The sequence below is a fragment of the Rissa tridactyla genome, chromosome 22, assembly GCF_028500815.1.
Source record: "Rissa tridactyla isolate bRisTri1 chromosome 22, bRisTri1.patW.cur.20221130, whole genome shotgun sequence".
Lineage (NCBI taxonomy): Eukaryota > Metazoa > Chordata > Aves > Charadriiformes > Laridae > Rissa > Rissa tridactyla.
Window position 1 is genome coordinate 3,201,741 of NC_071487.1, and position 25,283 is coordinate 3,227,023.

Here is a 25,283-nt window from a genome sequence, read left to right on the forward strand (position 1 = left end):
TGGCGACCGGCCGTCGCTTCGGACGCTGCCCGGGGACCCGCCCCGCGCCCGGGGCCTCCCGCGGGGCCGGAGCCGGTGAGGGGTGAGGGGCCGCAGAGCCCGGTGCCGGTGTGCGTTGAGGGCCCAGTGAGGGGCTGCAGGGCCGGTGAGGGCCCGGTGCTTGTGAAGGCCTGGTGACAGTGAGGGGATGCAGGGCCGGTGTCGATGAGGGTTGAAGGCCTCGTGAGTAGCCATGGGGCCACCCCAGCGTGGCAAAAAGCCACCGACACATGGTTCCAACAAAAACACTTTATTGGAGCACCCCACGCCACGGGCCGAGGCCCCGCTCCCCTCCGCCCATGCCCGGGGGATGTGCACACCCTCCTCTGTCGTGACAGACAATCGGCCATCGCTCTCCCACCCACCCCCGTCGGTGCCAGAAGCCCCCACAGCCGTCCCCCCCTCAGTAGCGGCCCAACGTGATCCGGCCCCGCGACTGTCCCCGTCCCCCTGCCACCGCGGACGTCTCTGCTCGTCTCCCTTCCAGCCTCCCCTTCTCAGGGTGTCCCGAGGGCAGCCCCAGGCTCCCCTCTCCCGCGGCACTTGCACCCAGGAGCCAAGCAGTTCCCGGTGCTTGGAGGTCCCCAGGGCAGCACGACCCCTCACAAGCCCCCCGGCATCCCGGGCAGCAGCAGCCTCAGGCATGGATGAAGCTTTCAAAAGCAGTGTCAGCTTGCAGGTCTCTGAGTCCTGGAGTGCTTGTCCTGGGACGGGGGATGCTCTTCTCCCGGGTTTCACAGCAGCGTCCCACACCCCACCAGCTCCACCGGCCCCCGTTGCCATCGAGGCAGCTGGGCTCCAGCGGCTGCTCGTCGTCCTGGGGCCGGGCGAGGCCAGCAGCAGAAAGGGCGACAGCAGCGGGGTCCAGAGGGCTGTGGGCATCTGTTGGCAGCTCCTGCTCCTAGGACAGCTCGTACTGAGATCTGAATCGTTTCCACAGGCGATGAGACACGACGCCGGTCAGGATCAGCCCCAACAGTGAGAACGTCGTCCCCGCAGCGATGGCAGGGCCCGTGCCGACCGTATCTGCGGAGACACCAGAAGGATGTGTAATCGCAAACAGACTCTGCCCACACCAGCAAATACCGAGGGGTGAGCACCAAATGCGGCATCGACATAAATCGCTGCAGCCCAAGCCCAAGCGATGGGGGGTACAGGAGAGGGGGCTGCAGACCACCACTCACCGTCCGAGACCGTCAGCTGCAGACTGACCACCTGGGAGCGGTGGCCGAGGAGGATGCACTGATAGTGGCCCTGGTGCTGCGCCTCGGCATGGTCCAGCCGCAGCGTGGAGCTGCTGCCCGCCACCTCCTCCCGGTACTGCGAGAGGGCCACGGGGGTCTGCAGCCAGCGGACGGTGGCATTCCCCGTGCACCGGGCATGGCACTCGATGCGCAGGGCCCTGCCCCGCGTCCCGTTGGGAGGCAGCGACCAAATCTGCAGGCTGCAGGCGGGCGCTGTCCCCACGGACAGCCCTGTCCCCTTCGCCGCCGGGGCAGAGCTGTCTGCAGCTGTCCCCTGAGCCTCAGTTGTGGGGCTCACAGTGCCGGAGCTGGGGAGCATGGTGGTGGCCAGATGTGCCGTGGGACTGCCTGTGACGAGGTCCCGGGGAGCAGGGCGCTCTGTGGAGGGGCGTTCGGTGGCAGCAGCCAGCTCTAGGATGGTCTCAGCGCTGGGCTCCTGCGCTGTGGTGGTCAGGGCTGTGCTGGGATCATGTGTGGGAACACTTGGCTCTGGGGGCAGTGCTGTGGTGGTCACAGGCCTGGCTGTCCTGGGGCTCTCTGTTGTAGCCACCGCTGTCCAGGGGCTCCCTGTGGAGGTGGCCATGGCCACCGGCTGCTCCGTCAGAGCTGCAAACACAGCAGGTCACAGGTGGTCTTGTCATGGCTAGGATCCAGGATGGGGCCTCTCTGGCATGCGTTATCCCCATGGGGTGACAGCCCCCAATGGCCTCATCCTCCTCCACCCCAGAAACATGCCGGCCCCGGGCAGGGAGCAGGAGCAGCACAGCGGCAGGGACGGGGACAGGGATGGGGACGGGAGATTGGCAGAGCGGCGCAGAAATGGGGGTTGCTCCTGTTCCAGCAAAGCTGTTTTAAGCAGCACAGGGCAGTGGGGGCCGGTTCTGGCGGATGGGGCGGTGTGTGGTCCCGGGACCCCAGCTCCCACCCTGGCACTCACCCCTAGCGCTCGCCGCCACAGATGCCACCCGGGTGAATGTCTCCTGCCCGATGCTCAGCGTCACCTCGCACCTGAACTCCACCCCTTCTACCACATCCTTCCCAGCCACTGGCAGCGTAGACACGATGTCAGACAGCTCCTCGTCGGTCTCCACGGCGTTGAAAACCGCCCCATCCAGTGCCTGGTCCCCCCGGTACCAGGTGAACACCAGCCCTGTGCGCGGGTAGACCTGCTGGGCCGAGCAGCGCAGGCTGGTGGGCTGCCCTGGCTCCAGGGCGGGGGGGTCTGCGTCCAGCTGCAGCGTATCTGGGAGGGCTGAGGGGGGGGGAATTGCAGCATCAAACACTGATTTTTGGCATCTCTGCCCAGGAGGGAGTGGGCTGCCCCCGGGGGAGGCAGGACTTTGCCGGGGAGGTGGTGAGGCACGGGCTGGGGGATGCTTACCGTAGACATTCAAGTAGGCAGTTTGCTGGTAGTGCTGCCCGTGGCAGGTTCCCTGGCAGACCTTGGTGCCCTCCATGGCGACCACGGCGCTGCTGACGTGCAGGATGCTGTGGGTGGGGAAGGAGGTGATGCTCCCCAGGTTGGTGTCCAGCCCCTTCCACTGCACTGTGCCCCCCACGCAGTCCAGGGAGCAGTTCAGCTGCGTCGAGCCCCCGTACCGCACCACCGGCTGCTGCGGCATCACCACCAGCTTGTTAGTGGGTCGCCCTGGGTGGAGGAAGGAGGAAAAACATGGGGTTTAGGAACGGGGACAATCACCAGAACCCAGTTGTTTACAAGGCAAACAGGGTGCTGGTTCCCCGCTTTGCTGAGAAGCGCACAGTCACGCTCAGGCACCGCAGAAGCTCCATCCCCATCACTATGGCGGGGGGGGGCACTGCTCGTTAGCGACTGCTCGTTAGGGATGGCCGAGGAAGGCCCCCGCCATGCCCTTATACTGGGACAGCCGCTCGTCGAAACCAGGCGTTGGGAGCACCACGGAGCCAACGTGCCTGTGGCGACTGCCAGCCCGCGTCTGCCCCATCGCAGGCTTTGCTGCTTGATCCATCTCCATTTATCACTGAGATTTTCCAGCCATTTCATGGGGAAATGAGCCCAAATGCCCCTTCCCCCCAGTTCTCATCCTTCACCAGCACCACTGCTCTTCTGGCAGCGGGAGAGCTGATCCCGGCCAGGCACGCGCGCCGCGGCTCTGAGCACTGGGCTGCGGCACCAGGACGAGGAACGCTGTAAATGTGGCACACATGGGACGTGACAGCCGCCGGGGAGATCCTGGGGCTGCGTTGGCCCGTGGTGCCATACGGAGAAGCAGAGAGAGCAGCGGGCAGCGCTGGGGTAAGGGATCGGGACAGCTCTTGGCCGCCGCAGCACTCACCGCTGCAGCCCCACAGCAAGCCGAGGAGGAGGACGAGAGGAGCCGGCTCCATCGCCCGCAGAGCCAGCAGCAGGGCAGGGCAGCAGCAGGGGCTGGTTTTCCTTCCTTTCCTCCTTCCAGGGAGCGAACGCCGCCGGCCGGGGCTGTCTCCTTCTGTCCGCCAGCCCCGTCCTCAGCCCTTCTTAAGCTCTGCAGGAACCGCCCCCGCGAGCACCGGCCCCGGGGCCTCTGCAAATTTCCAGCCTGAGGGGTATTTCCAGAGGGAGGTTTCTGATTTTCTTCCAAGTTCAGCTTTTGCACAACACCCATGTCCACAGCTGAGGGCTGTGCTGGGAGCCCCAGGAGGGCCCTTGGCCTCAAGGGTCCTTGTGTGGCTGCAGGGTCCCCCGTCACCCCCACCGGGCAGCCCTGCGCCGGCTCCTGCTCCCCGAGACGTGGCCGAGATCCCGGTGCTCCCTGGGCTGTTCCCCCTGGAAAACCAGCCCTTTTCATACCTCAAGCACCCACCGCTGGAATGAACCGCCGTGGGGCTGGCTGGGGACGTGTCTCTCTGGGAGGGACGGTCTCGGCATGAGGGCACATGGGAGGAACCTGTCCCCGAGCCCTGTCTGCCCCGAAACGGGGGGTTTGGAAAGGTGCATCCCCCAGGCTGGAGGTGTCCCTGCCAGGCTTGGGTGCTGCTCAGCAGGGCCGCAAACAGCATTTATTCCCAGGACAGGGAGTTTTTGGGGTGTAAAGGTTGGGTTTATAGTACAGCTGGAGAAAGCATTGCCACGTGGAAGACGTTGATTACACCACGTTTTCTAGCCCCAAGGCCCTGGCACAGCCTCAGCGCCTGTCCTCTGTCTCATGGCACGTCTGGCATCACTTCCTCGCTCCTACCCAGCTCTCTGTGAGGAGATGGACCTGGTTCTGCCCCATCCCGTCCCGCCGGGCTGCAGCCGAGGCCAGGGAAGGCACCGAAGGGCTGAGGGATGGGATGTGCCCAGCCCCTGCACCTCCTGTCGCAGAAGGTGGAAAGACGGCACAGGACCTGGCTGTTTCCCATCCGGGAACTCTCCGGAGATGCAGCTCCGAGGACTGGGCGCGTCGCGCATCCTTTCGGGAGACCGAGTAATTAATCCTCTGATGGTCCAAGAGGCCTCCGCGCAAGGGAAGTGCTCTGTAAACAGCCGCCATCGAATATGCACATTCACTCAAAGCCGGGTGATTAATGGCTCTGGGGTTTTTGTTCCTTCCATCCTGTGTTAACAGAGCCACTTCCCGGAGTTCCCAGCAGCCGCCAGAGCCCCCAGCCCAGCCCTGGCGGGGGACAAGCCGTGGCTCTTCCCAGTAGCAAGCCCGGGACACCCGAGGACATGCGCGGTGTCAGGGTTTCACCTCCCGCTCCCACAGCCCAGATCCGCGGTGGTAGGTCATCGCACGAGGCCTCGCCGGTCTCTCCGTGGGTGACGGGCGAGCGAATGCCCGGGAGGGACCAGTGGGGGCTGCAGGCCCACAGCAGAGAGCACTCGGATAAAGCACCAAGCGATGAGTTACTTCACTGGGGGAAGGATTGCTTCCTAATGTCACCAAGTGAGAGTTTAAAGAAGGGAAATAACGTCCTCACAGGCCACTCTCACTGCTACAGGATTTTGGGGCAGGAGGGGCAAAACAGACAGTAAAAAAATAGGTTATCCAAGCCCTGGAAGCCAGCCTTGCCCGGGGTCTGGTGCAGCTTTCAGCTGGGGCTCCTGCAACGATGGACAAACACCAGCAGGTCCTGGGGGGATCAGCCCTGGCCTTTCGGTGCCAGGTCTGTGCCCCGTGCCGGGGGCTGTGGAGTCGCACAGTCTCTATCCACGAGCCAGGGACAAAGCGGCCGTGGCCACCGGGGACCAGACTCTGGCGTTCCTGCGAGAGGCATCTCCCCACCAGCTCTCAGCATCGCACCCCGAGCCCCCGGCTGCCCCTCAAAATGATGAAATTTCTCAAAATGAGAAAAGAAAAACTCCATAAATTAGCATCCAAACCAGAGTTAAGCACTTACGAAGCAGTCCGTCCTTTTAAAAAGAAGCTTTCCCGGACCCATCATCGGGAGAGTAATAGCTACCAGAAAGTCCAGAGCCTTGTGATGCACTTCCTCCGGTTCGGGGCTTGCACCGCACTTGAGGCCACGAGCACCCAGGAGCTGCCGCGGCCTCCGCCGCACGGGCGGATGGGCAACACGGATCACAGAGGAAATCGGAGTTTTCTGATACACCTTCTGATACACCTGATACATCCTGATACACCTCCCGCTCCAGGAGGGTCAACTCTAACGGCGAGGTTATGGAGGCAGGGAGGGGTCAGGGGACCCGTCTGAGCCTCCCGCAGCTTTGTCCCTGAGCTGCCCCGCCGGAGTGACCCACTGCAGCTCCAGAGCCTGCTCGAAGCCTCTCCTTTAACAGACTCGAGGATCTTCCCTCCCATCCCTTGTGGCCAAGAAGGTCAATGGCATCCTGGGGGGCATCAAAAAGGGGGTGGCCAGCAGGTGGAGGGAGGTCATCCTCCCCCTCTGCTCTGCCCTGGGGAGGCCCCATCTGGAGCGCTGGGTCCAGTTCTGGGCTCCCCGGTTCCAGAAGGACAGGGAACTGCTGGAGAGGGGACAGCAAAGGGCTGCCAAGATGCTGAGGGCACTGGAACACCTCTCTGATGAGGAAAGGCTGAGGGATTTGGGGCTGTTTAGTCTTAGATCTTTAGATCTTATCAACGCTGATAAATACTGAAAGGGGGGGTGTCAGGAGGATGTGGCCAGGCTCTTCTCAGTGGTGCCCGGGGACAGGACAAGGGGTAACGGGCACAAACTTGCCCATGGGAAGTTCCATCTCAACCCGAGGAGGAACTTCTTTGCTGTGAGGGTGGCAGAGCCCTGGCACAGGCTGCCCAGAGAGGTGGGGGAGTCTCCGTCTCTGGAGACATTCCAACCCCGCCTGGACGCGTTCCTGTGCCACCTGCTGTGGGTGACCCTGCTGTGGCCGGGGGTTGGAGGAGATGATCTCCAGAGGTCCCTGCCAACCCCGACATTCTGTGATTCTGTGATCCCGGAGTTGCACCCAGGCAGCTCCCTCTGTCCCCAACACGGCAGAGAGATCAGCAGATCGCAGACACAGGGCGGAAAGGGCGAGCTTAGGCACTGGGACAGTTTTCCACCCGACAGGAAAGCTTTCGGGTCAGAGGGAGGGGAACGATGGTTTTCAAGAAACAGAAGCCTGAAGACTTTTCCTGGAAGCCGGTCGTGCTTCCTCCTGAGGGGCAGGAGCAGGGGGCTCTCGCTGGGCAATGCTGGCAGGAAACAAAGCAGAGACATGCGGTGGGGGGATGAGCGCTGGCCCCAGCACAGGATGCCCCCACACGCCGGCAGCGACGCCGGAGCCCCTCGGGCCGGGGTGTAGCCCCCAGCTGTCATCGCCTGCGCTTGCAACCGCCCGACATCCGAAATGACAGGGCCGGAGTAGAGGTTAATGAGGATGGCTGGAACAAGATGAAGGCCTTCTGCACGGTGCAAAACACGGGAATCCCACTCCTGGGAGGCTCATCCCGCAGACCGGCTCTGTCCCAGTGCGGTCACAGCGTCCCCATGTGCCCGAGAGACCAACCCCATCGCGGAGGGGACGGACACCACCACACCGCATCAAAATACCCCCCCTTGTTTCTCCAGTGAGGCAAAGTGAGACGAGCTGAGGGTTCTTTCTCAAAAAATGAAAAAAACCCACAAAAACCAACACCCCTAAGCTCAAGTCCAGGGGAAATAAATACTGTGTAATAGACGGGTTGTGTTTCCAGCTCCTTACAGGATATCGGCCATCAAACACCAGATCCCATCCAAGAGCTGACTTGGATGTGTTTATATGTCTTGTGATTATATTGTTCACTCAGTACCGTCTTCAAACACCCAGAGAAGTGCTTAAATGAGTAAGATAAGATCTAAATTAAGCCTGGCTGGAAATGAAGACAATAGAGTCCGTGATGCTGAAACCAGCCCCGGGAGGAGGCTGCCGTGGGGCAGGCAGGAGGTGGGGACCGGGCTGGGGGGTGACAGCCCCCTCCCAGTTCACACTAACCCGGTGCGCTGCCCCGCCACACGCAGCAGCGAGGGACCACTCGCTCCTCCACAGCGTTTCGCTGCTCCCTACTTGGCCGTTGATACTGTTAATTGTTGCCCTGCACAAACTGCCCCAAAACAGCCTCTTCGCCCCCAAGCACTTGGCCCCGCCAGGAGCCGTGGGGTCAGGGCTCAAAACCATTTATGCCCCAGCACCAGTTCATCACAGACTCACAGAATGTCGGGGTTGGCAGGGACCTCTGGAGATCATCTCCTCCAACCCCCGGCCACAGCAGGGTCACCCACAGCAGGTGGCACAGGAACGCGTCCAGGCGGGGTTGGGATGTCTCCAGAGACGGAGACTCCCCCACCTCTCTGGGCAGCCTGTGCCAGGGCTCTGCCACCCTCACAGCAAAGAAGTTCCTCCTCGTCTTGAGATGGAACTTCCCATGGGCAAGTTTGTGCCCGTTACCCCTTGTCCTGTCCCCGGGCACCACTGAGAAGAGCCTGGCCCCATCCTCCTGACACCCCCCCTTTCAGTACTTATCAGCGTTGATAAGATCCCCCTCAGTCTTCTTTTTTCCAGCCTGAAGAGCCCCAAATCCCTCAGCCTTTCCTCATCAGAGAGGTGTTCCAGTGCCCTCAGCATCTTGGCAGCCCTTAAAGAAGTTCAAGCCGTTGAGGTCCTGCTATTTTAATACTCCGGTGGAAACCTGGATAGCTATTTTAGGATCGAGGGGGAAAGCGCCAAGCACTTTGTGCTCTACAATACTCTCGTTTTAAGGGATTGGTAGAAATAACTCGCCAACTTGTGCCCGTTCGAGACAGGAGGCCAATTTACAAGGCCTGCAGCGTGGTCTCTTGTAACAACCTCTTCGGCACCATTTCCAAGGGTGGATTCGGGGCACGACGGGGAAGCCGTAACGCAGGTGGGAGAAGGACAAGGACAGAGAACTTCAACACAACAGGAAAGCAGCAGTTTAATAAATAATCTATCAGAGGGAGAGATTAGCCAGTTCTGAACACAACTGGAACTGAAATAAATACATTTAATCGTTAGCTTAAAAAAAAAAAAAAAAAGATATACAGAAATGCACGCAATAGTAAACTTTGAGAGAGCAGAAGTACCGCCATTCTGCAGAGAACGTGGGCTTGCCACCCGCCCCCCCTTCCTAACGATAACCCGAGTTGTGAGCAGACGTTCAAGTGCAGAGAAAAGAATAAAAAAAAAACCCCAAAACAGCAAAGTCCAAAGTTACTAGTTTGCAAAAGTAATGGCAAAAGAGAAAGCAATGGTTTAACGCAGGGTTTTTTTAACGCGACAAGATCAGTTTAAACTCGCTGGAGCTGCTGCCATTGTACTGGAGCTGCCGAAGGGCAATTAAGCCAATTTTTGCCTTATGTTCGGGGCGTTGCTGTTACCGACCCGCAGACGAATTCTAGGAATAGTGATGTTAAACCGCCAGGTTCAGGCACTACACCCACAGCCGATCAAGGGGGATTTTAAGAAAAGGCTCTTTTAAAAAAAAGTTCCGTTTTCATAGAAAGTAACAAAAATTGGCAAAACTAGCTGAACACTCCGTACAGATTTTCCAGTCTCCACGTGGGATGCTGCAGAATTACCGGCCCTTCAGAATGAGACATTCGTCATTCAGGTCCGGTAATTTCACCTCCGTCACCGCTTGGCCCAAGCCCTGCTGTCACGTAAAGGCAGAACGGTGGGTGGGTCGCATCCCTACGCCAATGGGGAGGGGAGTTACCGGAGGCCGAAGCCCCCCGTGACCCGGGTGAGAGCAATTCCAAACCCTTGGAAAGGAGCCCTGCCTGCTCCCGGCGCCGGGGACGAGTGACACGGGGAGCCCCGTTCCCAGAGCGGGTCCCAGGGCCAGCTCCCTGGGCCAGCATGAGCTGGGGGATGTCTGCGTCGCTGGAATTTCGGGTGTCGCATCGTGACGGACGGGAACCGAAGAGGAAAGCTGGCCCGGGTAATTCCGCCGTCTGAAGGGCAGGAGAGGGCGAGACGCCGCAGGCAGCAGCGGCGGCAAGAGGCAACGGGACTAGAAACACATCGGTTTCAATAAACTATTCAATAAAGGAAAGAACTTTAAAAAATATATCTCTATATACTTTATATCATATAAATTATGCTCGTCTTTTTTTGTAACGTTCCACTATATTCTACCCGTGAAGCTCCAAGTGCCTCAGTGTGAAGGAGGTAACGATTCGGAGTTTCGTTTCGTTTGTGTGTGAGGGACAAACCTACTTCAGGTCATTTCAATACAGTGAAAATAAATTAATCACAGATGTACTTGGTAAAGTTCCAGTCTAAAAAAGGCATTTTTGTGAGCAATACAGAGTTGGGGCTGCTGCCTGGAAGTTTAAGTGACTGGATTTCCTTCAGGAAAGGAGTCTGCTGTGCACGCACGGTGCAGACCATCCCGGTAACGTTTGGGAATTTGGAGCATCACCACAATGAGCTGGGGAAAACTGGAGTCACCGCAGGTCACAGACTTTGTGCTCCAGTCCTGCATTAGATCCGCATCAGCAAACCCTCAGAGTCCGAGGCGGCCGCCCTCTGCACGGCCAATTAATCTACTCTTACAGTTCTGATTACAGGATCTGGGCACCAGGCCGGATTAACGCAAAACAAACTAGGAATTATTTCACTTAAATGTCCACCTCCAATAACTAACTGGTCCAGAAAACTGGTAAACAGACATTGCGTTATTAGTTCAGACCAGTCCAGGCAGGCAGTGGTTCCAAGCTGTTAATACCTGACGGGCGTTAGGGAGACCTACACGAAACCGCAGCTCTCCATCTGCCCAAAGTGAGCAGGAACCAGCCCTCGCGCTGAGAGCGCACCGCAGAGGTCGGACGCTGAGCACACCCCGGAGCTCAGGTCCCCCCATGTCCCCGGAGCGAGACGAGCTGCGCTGCCAGGGCAGAGCCAGGGACCGGGAGCAGGTCAGGGACCAAGCTCTCCAGCATCATCCAGTTGGTGTTTTCCATCAAACCCAGAGGCAAACGGCATTTGCAGCCCCTGCAGCGCAGGCACGGCATCCGCCACGATCACCCGTTTGCAAAGACCCGAGACATCAAGTGACAGCACTCCCTCCCTTTGGCCCTTCTGCTCTAAGTTACCGTCCCAAACCCACAGCGACGGGATCCCAGCCAGAGAACAACAGCTGCCGCAGAAACCCCGCTCTGAGACAGGACTAGTTTTGGCCATTGAACCCTCGATTCCCTGGACAACTAATTTCTTAAGTGTTCCCAGTTTGGTCTTTACTTCCCCAGTGATTGCTCAATGCCTTCATTTTGATCTTACTCAAAATGAGAACAATTGTTTCCTGCCCTCTGCCACATCTCTACGTATCTATAAACAACCAAGCGTTCCCTATACGTTTCGTCTTTGCCTCTTTCACAACACTCAACTTCAAGTATCTGCTGCTCTTTCTAACCAGAGCCGAACCCTGCGGCACAGCCTGCAATTCCATTTTTCAACAAAACGAAAGCCTTCACAGCAGGCTCAGAAACGCTACACGGAACCCAAACCTGTAAGTTCAAATCAATTGCAATCATCGCCATCAGGATCTACTGGACTGAGAAAAAACAAGCTACAGTCATTATCTGGTTTTAATATCAGACGGCAAGAGCCCGGGGAAAAATCAGCATGCTTTATAAAAAGTGCTCAAGATAAACAGCTATTTCTTTGACCTTTCTCTCAGGAAACCGCTCTTTACCAAAGTGCTTAGCAGAGTTCAGTTGTTTCTGCAGCCTCTCAGGGAACTGTATTTTCTAAACAACCCTTACAGTTCCAGAAAAAGAATTCTGAAAAATCCTTCTACCTACTACCTATGGAGGTAGCGACAGACAAATGTTACATCAGCGTACCACAAGAAGAAAAAACAAACAGAAATACAAATGTTGACCATCTAAGCATTTGTAATTCCTGTAGTTGCCCTTCTCTCATCTGCCCATTCTCCCTTGTGTCAGTTGCAACTTTACTTCTTAATTTTTCTTATCTTCAGCACAACATGAAGTCAGTAGATTATTTCTTTTTATTTTTTTTGGTCTAAGTTTCACTTGGGCCAGAATGGACAAATTCATCAGATCCTCTAGCAGCGAGGAGCCGCTCCCAGGTGACTACACTATCGCTTCTTCGAACACGCACAGTTTTTCCTCGGTGTCTCGGCGCAGGCTGTGCAGCCAGCGTCCGGGCTGTCCCAGGGCCACTGGCAGCCAGCCGGGCTGTGACGGGACCGGTAGCAAGTACCAATTATACGAGGGGACGGGGCACGTAACAGACGCCTTGTTTTACTCTGGCTGGCAACTCAGTTAGTCCACATCAGAACAAAAACAACGCTAGCTCCTGAATTTTTCACTGGCGAGTTGAGTATTTGGCAGGTCACACCACGAAGTTCAGTATTCTCACACAAGGGCAGGTTTGCTTTAAAGAACTATCCCTTCCCGTGGAGCAGTTCAGGATCTCCCCTTTCCGTCAGCACCAGGTGATACAATTCCATTTTTGCCCCCTGCTGGGTATATTTGGCTTGAAGGGAAACTCTGTCCCTTCTCATTAGCTGTTAGTGGTACAGTCTGTTACCTCGTTTCTTCTTTCCCCCCACCCGAACTCCCACTGGCTGAGTCCATCCTTGCTCTGGAGTTGAGACACAAGCCAGGTCCTTCTCCCCAACCTCACACGCTGCTGTCCTCCAGCAGCGGCTCCTTGCCTTCCGCTCCTCCGGCCTGCGGGCTGTGGGCATGGGTCTGCGCTCCATTACTGTGCTTCTTGTGGCTGCCTGATCTCAGTGCAAGGTTGTGTTCTGGAATGAACAAGGCCACCAGGAGCGACAGCAGGACTGAACAAGCCCCAAACAGGAATGGAGGCCCTGGGATAATGCTGCTCTGTAGGGAGAAACAGAGGAATGATTAATGCTCAAGTGCAAGGACAGAAGCAGCCCGGCAAACGGAACGACAAAGCTGAACAGATTACCTCATCCGTAGGGTTGGCCATGTTGGGTTTGGAGGCTTTACCCAAAGTTTCCACCTCAGCCATTTCATTCAGCTCCACGTGGAAGAGATAGAAGACAAAGCCATAGAGCGCTGGCCCCAGGCCGTTACACAGACCCCGAATTCCAGTGATCATCCCCTGCACCACACCTGAGGACAGAGCAAAGACAGGAAGATACGCCTCCAGCTTTCTGAAGAAACTCGTTTTACTCATGGATGCTTACATATTTAAAGACAGAATGAAACATTCCAATCTGGATTAACAGATGCCCTACAGACGAAGTGGCTAGCTGGCGATTAGCTTCGCTCAGGATCAGGATTTGCAAAAAATCAGTAATGCTGGGCTTGCTACTTTGGAGAATAAATTGCGCTTGGGCACATCAAGCAACCATTTCTGAACTGGAATTTAAGGCAGCCAAGTCTGAGGACTCAGGGTCAAACCACGAAGCAGGCAAACAATTAAGCAGCAGTCTCCTCTACCTCAGGCAGGCAACACTGAACACCTACGTCCATAATTTAAGAATTCCCTCCCAAAGCAAGAGTGTCAATACTGTTATGACTAAAGCGATGCTCCACAGTTGGCAGAGATGTTCCTGCCCACCCCTCCACCACCGATGCTGAGAACTCGACCGTGCGCCAACTCAAGCGCCTGCTGGATGAACTCGCCCGTCAGACAAATCCCCGAGAGACTCACCCTGTTGGTCGGGGTCTGCGTTCCTAGACACCATGGCACTGATGGCTGGGAAGGTGATGCTGGACATGGCAGCCACAGCTCCGGCTGCCCACATCATCCTTGGAGAGAAAGAGGCAGCAGTTATGAGACAGGCTGCCGAGGGCCAGCCCAGACTAGCAGTGTGGCAGGGCAGCATCTCCCCCCGCCACAGAGCCACCGTGGAGGGGAAACAAACGGGGACAAACTCTTACCAAGGCTGTGACCCAAAGCCGTACCAGGCAAGCTGCAGGATCTGGAAGCCCAGTCCCAACAGGATGGTGTTTTTATTTCCTATCGAACGCATGAGAATTCCCAACACTACTGTCTGGAAAGAAAAACACGTGCTTTCAAAGTTAAGTGCAAAGAAAGATGACAGCACTGGAAACAAGAGGATGGGAATCCGAGGGAACTCGTGCTGCTGTGAGACAAGCTATCACGCACATGCTGTCCTCCACTCTCATAACGTTGTGTTAGAAACCAGCACATCCCTGGCCACAGCAATCAGAGCACAATCAATGGTGTTTTACAGAGTAACACGGGGCCACCCCACGGTTCACCACAGTTTGTTACGCAGCAAACAACAGCTGCATTCAAAAGACAACAAAGAGGGACTGCAGGTAGCCGTGCAGGGGTCTGATGATGTCTGTGTGGCCACAGGGACTCTAACAACTCACTGGCCCTGATTATCAGAAATTTTGGACATTCTTATAATCAGACTGCTAGAGCCATGACAGAAATTGCTTCTCACCTGAGCCAGTATAGAGAGAATTCCAACTACACCAATAAAAGCTGCCACAGTCTCCGAGGAAAAACCAATGACCTGTGAAAACACCAAAGAGGGACTTTTCAGGCAAGAGATTTGTACCATACAAGAAAAGCCACTCCGTCGGTGTCACTAATGTTTACTGACATTGCTTATCAGCTACTTAGACATTAATCAGCCGTACCTTCCACTACCTCCCTGCCGACACAGAAATAAAATGGAAGATTTTTCTCTGGCTGAAAAAACAGCTTTAAATCACTGGGCTCACCTTAAACGCCCGAGAGCGGCAGGGACAGGGTGGAGAGGCAGACCACCAGCAGGAAGCCAAGAAAGGGTCCTGGCAACGCCTACAGAGTGGTTGCCAGGCTCCCACATTTTTAGGAAAGCTAGAACAAGTCCCTGTTTCTTATAGCTTCAACTTTACTAAGCTATTGGCCGAGACTAGCTTCCTCAGGACGTGCAACTAAGACAACATTTGTAGGCTGGGATTTGCTGCGTTCAGAGCCTCCCCTCATCGCCAGAGACTGACCTGTCGCAGGTAGAGGAAAAAGCTGGAGTACTGGCCGGCTTCAGGAAGGTAGGAGAGAAAGACGGTGATACAGATGAGCAGCACTGTAGAATCCTGACCCACTTTCCGCAAGGACTGTAGGGAAGGAGGGTGAGGAATGAAAGAAGAATTTTTAAAAAATGGGTTAATATCATTAAATATCCCTTTTGAGAGAAATTAGCAGAACTAAAGTAAATATAAGCATTAACAGCATGCAGAAAAACAGCAACAAGATTTTCTTACAGCAAACGGGTCTGCTTGTTCCCAAGAGATTGGAGCTCCCCAAGAGACCGGACGCATCTCTTCTGGCAGAGACTCCGGCACAGCCAGCAGGATGAAACCAATATCCAGCAAAGCAACGCCTGACGCTAGCACAACCACCAACGTATCGCCGTAGGCTTGGGAAAGGTATGCACCAATTGCTGGGCTTGTGACCAGACTAGCAGCAAACGTGGCTGACACCTGGAAGCATAAAACATTAATACAGCCTCTTCTTCCTAGAGCCTGTTTTCTCCTCTAGAGTAACCCAAGGGTTTTGCCATCTTTGATGGAGCTAATCCAGGTGGACAGGGATTCCTTAGACAGAAAGGCCACCAAGTTCTCCTGGTGCAATCTAGGCTAAGTTCTAGCAAAGGGAAATTAAAGGTAACCTAACAATTCTGCCCCTTTCCTGCTGCAAAGAAGGTCACAAACCGGGCTTGTTTAAAGGCTAAGCCACAACACAGCCAGTATTGAGATCACACGAAAATTAGCCCTCTCCCTCGGTGCTAAATCACAAACAGAAGAACAAACAGGAGACTGTATTATTAGTGAAGTGCAGATCATTTTTTCACTGACACTCTCTCAAGCTTGTCAATTAGTCTCCCACCCTAATTTTATACCTCTCCTGCCTGCAGAGCCCCAAATATTTCTTACAAGAGACAAGCCAGTCATTCAGCCCCTTACCAAGCCATACGCCGTGCTGCGTTCATGCTCCTGTGTGATATCAGCAACGTAGGCAAAAATCACAGAAAAGGTGACAGCAAAGACTCCAGACATGGAAATGACAGCAAAATACCACCTGAAACAGGCATTGCCAAAGGCAGAGTTAGAGTAGTTAGAGTAGTAAGAGCACACGGTAGCCCGCAGCGGCTGAATTAGAACCTCTCCCTTATTCTTCCTTCTAGTCCATCCTACTTCATTGCACCAGAAAGAGCTCAGAACACCGAGCTTCAGTCTGGTGGCCCACGGAGTTTTATCGCTTCTTTTCCCCACACAGGAAGGAAACATCAACATGCCCTAATAGTGATAACGCACCTATCAGGAGAACAGGCAACAGGAGAGGAAAGACAGACTTTCTTCTGACACTGAACCCTCTGGTAGAACCAGACAAGTAAATTAGTCTCTAGGCTGAGCATCCTTCTCCACTGGACGGACTCTTCCATCTCATCCTCAGATGTAACACCCGCAAATCCCCTATCGTTCAGCCTCACTCTCCTCAGAACCCCACGGTTATAACAAGAGTAAACTCACCACGGACTGATCTTCATAAGGGGAATTGGCGCACAGGTGAAGAAGACAGTGAGGAGGAGGAAGGATTTCCTGCCCCAGACATCAGAGAGAGCACCAATCAGGGGGGCACTTAGAAAAGAAAGCAGACCCTGAGAAAGACAGACAGGACGACAGAGAGAAATCCCTCAGTCAAATTGTGATTGTTGATAGCAAGAGCTTTTGACAGCATCATCTAAAGATAAAAATACAAGGAGATAACCCATTCCTATTTTCTACAAGCAGGCAATATTACCAAAACATAACAGTTTGTTAAACTGTTCATCCTTTTAGGGAGGAAAAACCCCAACAACATCCTCAACCGGCTACGTGCTGCTAAATATTCCAATTACTGCCCGTTCTCTGCAACTGCTCTGCCTGCAGCCGTGCTCTCCCCAGGCGCCTCTGTGCGGCAGGGGCTGCCCTGCCAGCACCCAAAAAGATGTTGGCACAGCTCCATCACATTAACATCCACCGCAGTTCTAGGGAAAGCTTTCTCTTCTAGATGGAGACAAGACAGACCCGACCAGATGCCAAGGCCATTAAGCACAAATAAAATTATTCAATGCCTTTCAATGTCTTTCCAACCCAAGACGGGCAGGGAAGAGCCCTTAAGTGTATTTGGGAGTGCCCAACTCACGTCAAGGCAAACCTTTTTGGGGGCCATTTTTTGAGATCCTCTTGCCCGAGCCAGGGCCTAACAATCTGCTTTCCCGAGTCAGAACACATGGCTACTGGTTGTTTGCTACAGTTGCCTCCAATTCTGCTCTGGGAATGCTGGTCTCGGCCAAACTCACCGCGCCACAGCATATTCCCCTGCTTCTGCCTGGGCAGAGCCCACTGAGGCCCGCTTAGTTTCAAATTCTGTTGTTGATAAGTTCAGATGTCGTTGATTTTTTATTTTGTTACGCTCCAGAATACAGTTACAGGGCTGATCTCATGATGATTAGAATATTTTCAGCTGAAACACACAGCTGTTATAGCCCCAAACCCATGCTGACAAGCAGCACCTAGTTAATACTGCTCAGTAAGGTCAGCTACACAATTTCTATGCTCTGTCATTTCTCCATTTTGCTTTAGCTGTGCCAATGAGCACCCCAAACCGAAATATGAACCTTTTTCTGTCCAATACTGGTTGACATCAGCAATTGACACAGATTATAATGGCTTGCCACTCCTTGCACTGATCGCGGATTTCAATGAAAGCCCAGGAGGAATATTCCTTACTTTGACTCCATGAATCAGGCCATTCATCAGGAACGTATGCTGAGGAAAAGTCTGGTGTAACACCTAGGGGGAAAAAAAAAAAAGCCAACAAAAACCAGAGCTAGCAGCTTTTGCAAAATTTCCATTAATTTCCACCAGCACCTGACAGACAGATGCCTGGAAGAGCACACCAGGGAAAACGCCACTGCTGTACCTACGTGAGGAGCTCTACCTCCTCTCTCCAACATTGGCAGCCTCTTTCTTTAACGCTTCCCAGGCCTATAAATTATTCCAGCAGCTTGGGCAAAGCTAAGATAATCTGAAACATGCCTTTCTCCATCCCTGCCCCATCTGATTTCCCTCTGTTTTGTTTTTTTTTTCATATTACCAGATAATTTTTTATTCTCTCCCCTTTTTGTACTGTCTGTATCTTTTGATTTGCATTTCATACTTCATACATTACATTTCAAAATAATTGCCCAACTCCATAATAAATTGCAAAGCTGATGTTCAGATCTCTTCCCTCACCAGCCCAAGGGGAGCTCTAGTCTACCAGAGCCAGGATTATTCCCCAGGGAGACTCACTCACCGTTAGCATCGGCGTGGTCAGCAGCCCCCAGGCAAAGAACTCCAGGAAAATGACCACCACGGCATGGTACACACTGGGCTCTCCAATCCCCTGTCGCTGCAAAACAGAGCTCCGTAAGTCAAACAATACTCGTATCCTGATCTGCGATAGATCCGAGACGTGTGGTTGGGTGCTGAAATCTCAACTCTGGCCCAGGGTGATTCACTGCTGCCTGGTGCAGGTGAGCTCCTGCTGCAGCGCCTCCATCCGGGGCCCACCAACACGTGCCTCTCCTACAAAGCTAACCGTTTTTGATTTTCTTCTCCAAGAACTAATATCTTTGATACCATTACACTTTCTCTAAATGTTGCCGGCCGTACCATCCTTTCAATCCTCACCTTAACGACTTTGAAATGAAATGCCTCAATTTTCTAAATATTTTCACAGCAGTACATGCAAGATCCCAGAAAAGACTCTGGGAGTTTGGGAAGGCGATTCTACTCCTCAGCGCCAACTCCATCTACCCAGCACGGTGGGAAAGGCACAGTCCTTAGATCAGCCGTTAAAAACCCCCACACCTCAAGGCCTTGCTTATCTTTCTTTCTGTAAAGGTTTCTGGTGGCGCTTTCAGGGCAGTGCTCGTTCTGTCCCTTTTCCAAGTGCCAAATCTCAACTGCCAGCCCAGGAGGTTTTCCCCTGCCATGCAGAACACACGTGCAAAGTCACGAGCTCACAAGGAAAACAAATCACAAGGAACAGGAGGAAAGCACAAAAGTTTCAGCTGAATTACATCAGGGAACCGCACAGGCCAAACACCGAGTAGCACAATATGTTTTTCCACCAGAACCCATTTCTTTTATTAGCAAACCACATGATATGAACTCACCAAGAAGCGTAGTCCAGCCCTGATGCATTTTTAATAAAACCACCTGAAATGTCTGCAATCCCAGCAATTTAGACGGCTTCAATGGCTTGAAGAGTATCCAGAAGTTAAAAAAAACTTCCATCAGCTGCACAAATCTCAAATCCAAAGGGATATGGGATTTGGTACAGGAAACATCAAGTCCACAGGCATTTCTTCCAGGCTAAGAGATTAATTCCTCACAGCTGACTAACAATTATACACTGTGCTCCTGTGACAGAAATCATTTAATGGACCAGACCAAAGATGCATCTGTATCAAGACCCTGCCTCCAGCACTTGCTACTGACAGATTCTCTGGGACAGGAATTCAAGAAACGTGGCATGGGAAGAGCAATCTTTTACCCAGTCACATCCTTCCAGGTTTTAACAGAATAATACTGCATTTCAGATAACTAATACACCTGTAAGTTATTTGAAATACAAGAGAAGGCAGCGAGAGACGTTATTCTGCTGAAATACTGTTTGCGTTCACAGACTCTATTAAAACTGTCTCCCGCAGACAGGCTAAGTCTGCTAAAAAAGAAATCAACAGCATCAACACCAGAGGCACCCTAGCGGAGGGGAAAACGGTCATTAAAATAATTCAGTTTTATTGCACACAAATGAGATAATGTTTTGCAGCAAAGGGAGAAGCCCCAAGCCAGTAATTAAGAGTACAGCTATCATTACCCACCTCGCTCCACAGAGCGGCCCCTTCTCATCATCCCCCTTTCTATCCTCCCAAGCAGTTAAAACATTTCTACCACATGACTGGCAACAAAATTATCAGCCAATCTTGCTTTACAGAGTAGGTCTAGATCTGACCTGCTCACAGCTTAGCGTTACTCCTTCCACTTATCGACCATCTTACTGCCTGAGCCTCCCTGAACAACTCAGGGGAGCTGGGAGCTCACAGTCACCCCACTGCGCTGCTGCTTCGGGGCAGGACAGGCAGCACCTCACGGCCAGAACTGCTGTCCCTCCGGACAGCAGCCCCAGAGGGAAAGAACCCACAACCATCATAATCTCAGGTGCGCCCACTTCAAAGCTGTCTGGGTTCAGGCACGACGCTGTCGCCCGCACTGTCTGGAGCCTCTGCAGCTCTTCCCCCGCAGCAAAGAGCTCCTCTCCTGGAAGTAAATATTTCACAGGGATCTGAAGATAGTTTGTCACCCTCAAAACGAATATTAAACATCAGCATTGACATCTCACGACCAGTGAACACCGGCACCCAGCAAATCCTTCCAGAAGCCCGCCTGGAGAGCGGCGGCCACAGGCTCGAGCCTGAGGGGAGCCCTGGGGCAAGGGTGCTCTACCGGCACGGCGGCCAGGCCCCGGGACAGGACAAGAGCAGGTGCCCCCGCCAGCCCGGAGAAGGGGAGAGGGGACTGAGGGGACACACCTCACCCCAGGCCCGGCCCCGCCAGACCGCCGGCCCCACGCCACAGCCCCGGCCCCGCTCAGCCCCCTGCCGCCCCACGCCCCACCCGGGCCCCCGCCGCCCGGGGCGCTCAGCCCCGGCCCCGCTTGCCACCCCGCACGCTCCCGCGCCTCCCCCCTCGCCGTCCCCGCGCTCACGCCGGCCCCGTCCCGGATAACGATCTTCTTGGCCAGCAGGACGCTGCGGTTGAGCCGCTTCTTCTTCTTCTTCTCGCCGGTCATGGCGCCGACGGGCCGCTGCCGTTCGCCGGTCTCGGCGGCTGCCCCATCCTCCCTGAGGCGGGCCGGGCCGGGCCGCGCAGACCGAGCCCGGGCCCGGACCCGGACCCGCACCGGGCGGGGGAGCGCCGGGCCCGGGGCTGCCGGGCGAGGGCGGCGGCGGAGGGCGGCCCGCCCGCAGGCCCCACCCCGTTGCCCGGACAACGGCGCTGACGAGAACTTCCGGCGTCGAGCTCCTCACTCCCTATTGGCTGCTCTCCTCCTCCTGGCCGGCTGATTTGACCTCTGATTGGTTAAGAGGGGAGGAGGGGGCGGGCGAACGACGCCGCGCGGAGTCTTCTTCCGCCGGGGGCGGCGCGGAGCATCATGGGATACTCCGGTCCTTCACTGGTCCTCTACCGCCGCCCGCTTCAGGGTACCGGCCTAGGCCCCGGTGGAGGCCGGTGGCCTGGGAGGATCCTGGCCTTTTCCCCGAGCCTGGTGCCTAAGGGGAGACGGGGAGAGGGCAGCCGGGCCCGGGGCTGGAGGGGCCCGGCACGGCCGAACGTGCTGTTCGGCCGTGCCGGGCCCCTCCAGCCCCGGGCCCGGCTGCCCCCGCTATCCCCGGTGAGCCGCTCGGTGCTTGCACACACGCGTTCTCGTCTCCTTAATTAATCCTTCGTGGATTGGAGAGGACTTGGTGATGGTTCTAATGCGGTGCCGGGGATGTGAGGAGGTTTAATTAGGCTGAGTTTAATTAGGCAAAATGGGTGGGGTGGGAGGGTCTCGGTCTGCGGGGACGGGATGTTGTGGTTTCACCCCAGCCGGTGAGCAGGACCACGCGGGTGCTTGGTCACAACCCTCTGGTGGGGTGGGCGAGAGAATTGGGAGGGTAAAAGTGAGGGGAAAAAAAACCACCCAAAAACTTGTGGATGGAGATAAAGGCAGTTTAATGGATGGAGCAAAAGCTACGTGCACCAGCAAAGCAAAACAAGGGATTCATTCCCTGCTCCCCATCGGCAGGTGGATGTCCAGCCATCTCCAGGAAAGCCATGCTTCATCAGGTGTTGCTCGGGAAGACAAAAGGCATCGCTCCCAACGTTCCCTCCTTTCCTTTTTCTCCCCCAGCTTTATATACTGAGCGTGATGTCATATCACAGAATGGTTTGGGTGGGAAGGGACCTTAAAGACCATCTAGTTCCAACCCCCTGCCCTGGGCAGGGACACCTCCCACCAGCCCAGGCTGCTCCAAGCCCCGGCCAACCTGGCCTTGAACCCCTCCAGGGATGGGGCAGCCACAGCTTCTCTGGGCAACCTGGGCCAGGGCCTCACCGCCCTCACAGCAAAGAGTTTCTTCCTAATATCCAATCTAAATCTCCCCTCCTTCAGTTTGAAACCGTTCCCCCTCGTCCTGTCATTACACTCCCTGACCCAGAGTCCCTCCCCATCCTCCTGTAGGCCCCCTTTAGGGACTGGAAGGGGCTGGAAGGTCTCCCCGGAGCCTTCTCTTCCCCAGGCTGAACCCCCCCAGCTCTCTCAGCCTGTCCCCACAGCAGAGGGGCTCCAGCCCTCGGATCATCTTCGTGGCATGGAATGTCCCTTTGGTCAGTCAGAGTCAGCTGTCCCAGCAGTGTCCCCTCCTGACTCCTTGTGCCCCTCTAACCGGCTCACTGGCAGGGTAAGGAGCGGAAGCAATAACTAAAACATCCCTGTACCACCCCCATTGTTTCCAGCACAAATCCCTCGCGCAGCCCCACACCAGCTCCTGTGAAGAAAATTAACTGTACCCCAGCCCAAACCAGCCCAGCACGGCAGGTCGGCGAAAGCAGCGCTGGGGATGCTGGAGCAGAGCGGCTGTGAGGAGGGCTGGCCAAGGCTCTGCCTCCCCCGGGACGGCTCTCCGGGCTGCAGGGACCAAGCAGGACACAGGAGGAGCCATCAGCGGCCGTTCTTGTGCCCCCCCTTGGCCTGCTCACTGGTGGGGTGCGGAGCAGAAAAGGCCTTGACTGCTTAGTGACAACCAAAACCAACTGAATAGTGTTTTACTGACACTATTCCCATCCCAAACCCAAGCCGTAGCACCACACCAGCTGCTAGCAAGAAAGTCAACCCCATCCCAGCTGAAACCACGTTGGGAGGGAGCTGGTGGGGTGAGAAAAGGCTGCGGGACTCCCCCCTGCCCACAGAGCGCCTGAGGCTGCGATCCGGACTCTATTCACGGAGACTTTCCTTTAAGTAACGATTAAAAGCAGACGGGGGAAAGCCCTTGATGTGAAGCTAACTCTCCAGAGCCCGAGACCGGCTGCAAATGAGATGAAAATAACCCCCGGCCTCCGAGGACTTGTGCAGGAGGGGATGGAGCGGCTCCATCTCCCCAGGGCAGCAGGCAAACACGCTGCTGCCCTGCGCCAGGGCAGCGGGGCCTGGCCCCACGCCGCGGGGTGCCCACGCTGGCGGGGAGTAAAACACCCACGACCTCCCCGGGGACCTGGCGCCTTCCCTTGGGCTGACCCCCAGCGCCCTCAGGGACGTGCGCCCAGGGCCGGGTCCCCACCGGAGCCACCTCGGGTCCCCATCGGCGCCCAACTCGTTCCAGTGCTCTGCGGCGGTTTAAAAACAAAACAAAGGAGAGAGGAGAGAGCAGAGAAGCGGTTCCTAATATGGCAACAGCAGATGTAATTCTATTACTGTGATTTATTGATCGCACTTAGAGCAATTACTGGCTTTCACCCCCATCACCTGCCAGGGAGCAGGAGACGGCCAGGAGAAAGCAAGACAAAGGCGGCCGCGTTGCCCAGGGCACGGCGGCCCCCGGGGAGGCTCCGGTTCTGTTTGTGCCGGCTGGCGAGTGGGGGGAGCAGCAGCATCGCCCCCGCGGGCCGGGGAGCTGGGTTTCCTCGGGGGGGCCGGAGCCAAGCGCCTCTGCTCTGCAAAGAGCCCGCGGTGTTAACGGAGGGGACGCAGGGCTGGGGTGGGCTGGGGGAAGGCGAGGGTCCCCAGGGCACCAGCGTGGTGGAGCAACTGTGGGCTCAGCTTTGGCCTGGGGGGGGAGGTTTTGGCTGTGGCCCCCTCGCCCCTTTGTGCCCAGCCAGCCTGGAGCCCTTGCCAAACATCCCTGGAAAGCCCTGAAAACGCCAGAGGGTGAACCCCAAACACGGAGGTGGCCCCGGGCTTGGTCCCCGGCTCTGCTGGAGCATCACCCGCAGGGATGGGGGGCTGCACCCGCCGCCTGCTTCCAAGGGGATTCCCAGCTCCATCCACACCATCCCAGCGCCCACCTTGCACCGGGGGGGACCCTCTCGGAGCCCCGCGGTGGGTGATGCCAATGCCTTGGGCTGGCACCAGGCTCCGCAGCAGGGCTGAGTCCTTCGAACCACTGGAAAAAAGCAGCAGCCCCTGGGCTGGAGGAAGGACCAGTGACTTGATTAAGGTCAGAAAGTTCCTTTAAGGTTGGTTTGTGGGTTTTGTTTTTTTTTTTTTACCCTGCTTGCTGCAGATACTGGCAAAGAAGCAAGAAAATGATTGTGCTTTTTACTGCCGGAGCCCTCTAGGCAGATATAAACAAGTGGGAGCCAGCCCTGGATGTGCCACTGGGCTGGGAGGCGCAGAAATAGGGCAGCCCTGTTGTGCGGCAAAGCCCCCCCCAACCCCCCGCCTCCGCCAGCCCCAGGCTCCCTGTGAGCGCGTCTCGGTGACGAAAATGTGGGAAGAGCAGAAAATGTCCCCACTGGGGGTGAGGGCAGCGGCCGGGGACTGCTGGCCCCTTCCAGAAGCTGCCGGCCCCTTCCAGAAGCTGGCTGCTTGCCACTCTGACTCATTGCCAACCGGGGGCAGCCAACAGCCCGTGCCCTGTGGCACCCGGTGGGAGGTACTAGCCTCCCTGGTAGCCCCCCAGCCCGTTAGCCCCACAGGCACCTGCAGGGCCGGTGCGAGCCCAGGGGTTCCCGGCTCTGCCATGAGTGGCAGCGGGGGTTTTGGAGCAGGGTGAGGGCAGAGCATGGGGGGCTCCGGCCCTGGGGGGGGCATCCGGGGTGCAGGGGCTGCGGAGCTGTGCCTGGGGGTCAGGCCGTACCGGGAAGAGCTCCATGCTGCCTGTCCCGCGGCTCCCGCAGCCCCCACTGTGACTCGGGGGGGGGCAGCACCCCCCAGGGGGCACAGGGGATGCTGGGGGGCACAGAGGGTACCGGGTGGCACAGGGGATGCCAGGGGGCACAGGGGATGCTGGGGGGCACAGGGGGTGTTGAGGGGCACAAGGGATGCTGGGGGGCGCAGGGGGTAGCCAGGGGGCACAGGGGATGCCAGGGGTCACAGGGGATGCTGGGGGGCGCAGGGGGGTACCAGGGAGCACAGGGGATGCTGGGGGGTACAGGGGGTGTTGAGGGGCACAAGGGATGCTGGGGGGCGCAGGGGGTACCAGGGGGCACAGGGGATGCTGGGGGGCACAGGGGGTGTTGGGGGGCACAGAGGATGCTGGGGGGTGAGGGGCGGCCTGAGGATGCTCGGAGGGGCCGGGCTATGCTGGGGGGGGGGGGGGGGGGGGCGCCGGGCGATGCTGTGGCGGCGGCGGGTCGGGAGCGGCGGGGGGGGGGGCCGGAGGGCGGGGGATGCGCGGGGGGGCCGGGGGGGGGGCGGCGGAGCGCTCGCACCATGACATCAGCGCGGCGCGGCCCCGGGGGAGCGGGCGGGGGGCGGGAGCCGGCGCGGCGGCGGCGCGGAGCGGATCGGCGGAGCGGAGCGCGGCCCCGGGC

The 25,283-nt window shown here is 56.6% G+C and overlaps 2 protein-coding genes and 1 long non-coding RNA gene across 6 annotated transcripts; 1 reads left to right on the forward strand and 2 right to left on the reverse strand.

The window, feature by feature from the left end:
• The first annotated feature begins 9 nt into the window (after positions 1–9).
• Positions 10–6,292, forward strand: LOC128900731 (uncharacterized). Of its 2 annotated transcripts, none has more exons than XR_008463357.1 (4): positions 10–222; positions 980–1,131; positions 2,242–2,420; positions 4,406–6,292. It is a non-coding gene; the product is annotated as an uncharacterized LOC128900731 (long non-coding RNA). The 2 variants fall into 2 exon arrangements; XR_008463356.1 differs by having other exon boundaries at positions 4,485–6,292.
• MADCAM1 (mucosal vascular addressin cell adhesion molecule 1) lies at positions 486–3,785 on the reverse strand. The gene is made up of 5 exons (XM_054182156.1): positions 3,599–3,785; positions 2,665–2,931; positions 2,221–2,535; positions 1,224–1,889; positions 486–1,065 (listed from the first exon to the last, which is right to left on the reverse strand). Exons 1-5 carry the CDS (start codon positions 3,648–3,650, stop codon positions 941–943), a joined length of 1,425 nt encoding a protein of 474 aa, XP_054038131.1. The 5' UTR covers positions 3,651–3,785; the 3' UTR covers positions 486–940.
• A 2,324-nt stretch (positions 6,293–8,616) lies between the features above and the next one.
• LOC128900705 (hippocampus abundant transcript 1 protein-like) lies at positions 8,617–20,722 on the reverse strand. 3 transcript variants are annotated; one of them, XM_054182153.1, is made up of 12 exons: positions 20,476–20,721; positions 18,016–18,111; positions 17,448–17,510; positions 16,206–16,333; positions 15,639–15,753; positions 14,937–15,155; positions 14,676–14,789; positions 14,132–14,203; positions 13,596–13,708; positions 13,366–13,463; positions 12,655–12,821; positions 8,617–12,566 (listed from the first exon to the last, which is right to left on the reverse strand). In XM_054182153.1, the coding sequence occupies exons 1-12, from the start codon at positions 20,557–20,559 to the stop codon at positions 12,357–12,359; spliced, it is 1,479 nt and encodes a 492-aa protein (XP_054038128.1). In that variant the 5' UTR covers positions 20,560–20,721; the 3' UTR covers positions 8,617–12,356. The 3 variants fall into 3 exon arrangements, with proteins under 3 accessions (XP_054038128.1, XP_054038129.1, XP_054038130.1); XM_054182154.1 differs by lacking the exons at positions 18,016–18,111; positions 20,476–20,721 and having other exon boundaries at positions 17,336–17,471; XM_054182155.1 differs by lacking the exons at positions 14,937–15,155; positions 15,639–15,753; positions 16,206–16,333 and having other exon boundaries at positions 20,476–20,722.
• Positions 20,723–25,283: the final 4,561 nt, after the last annotated feature.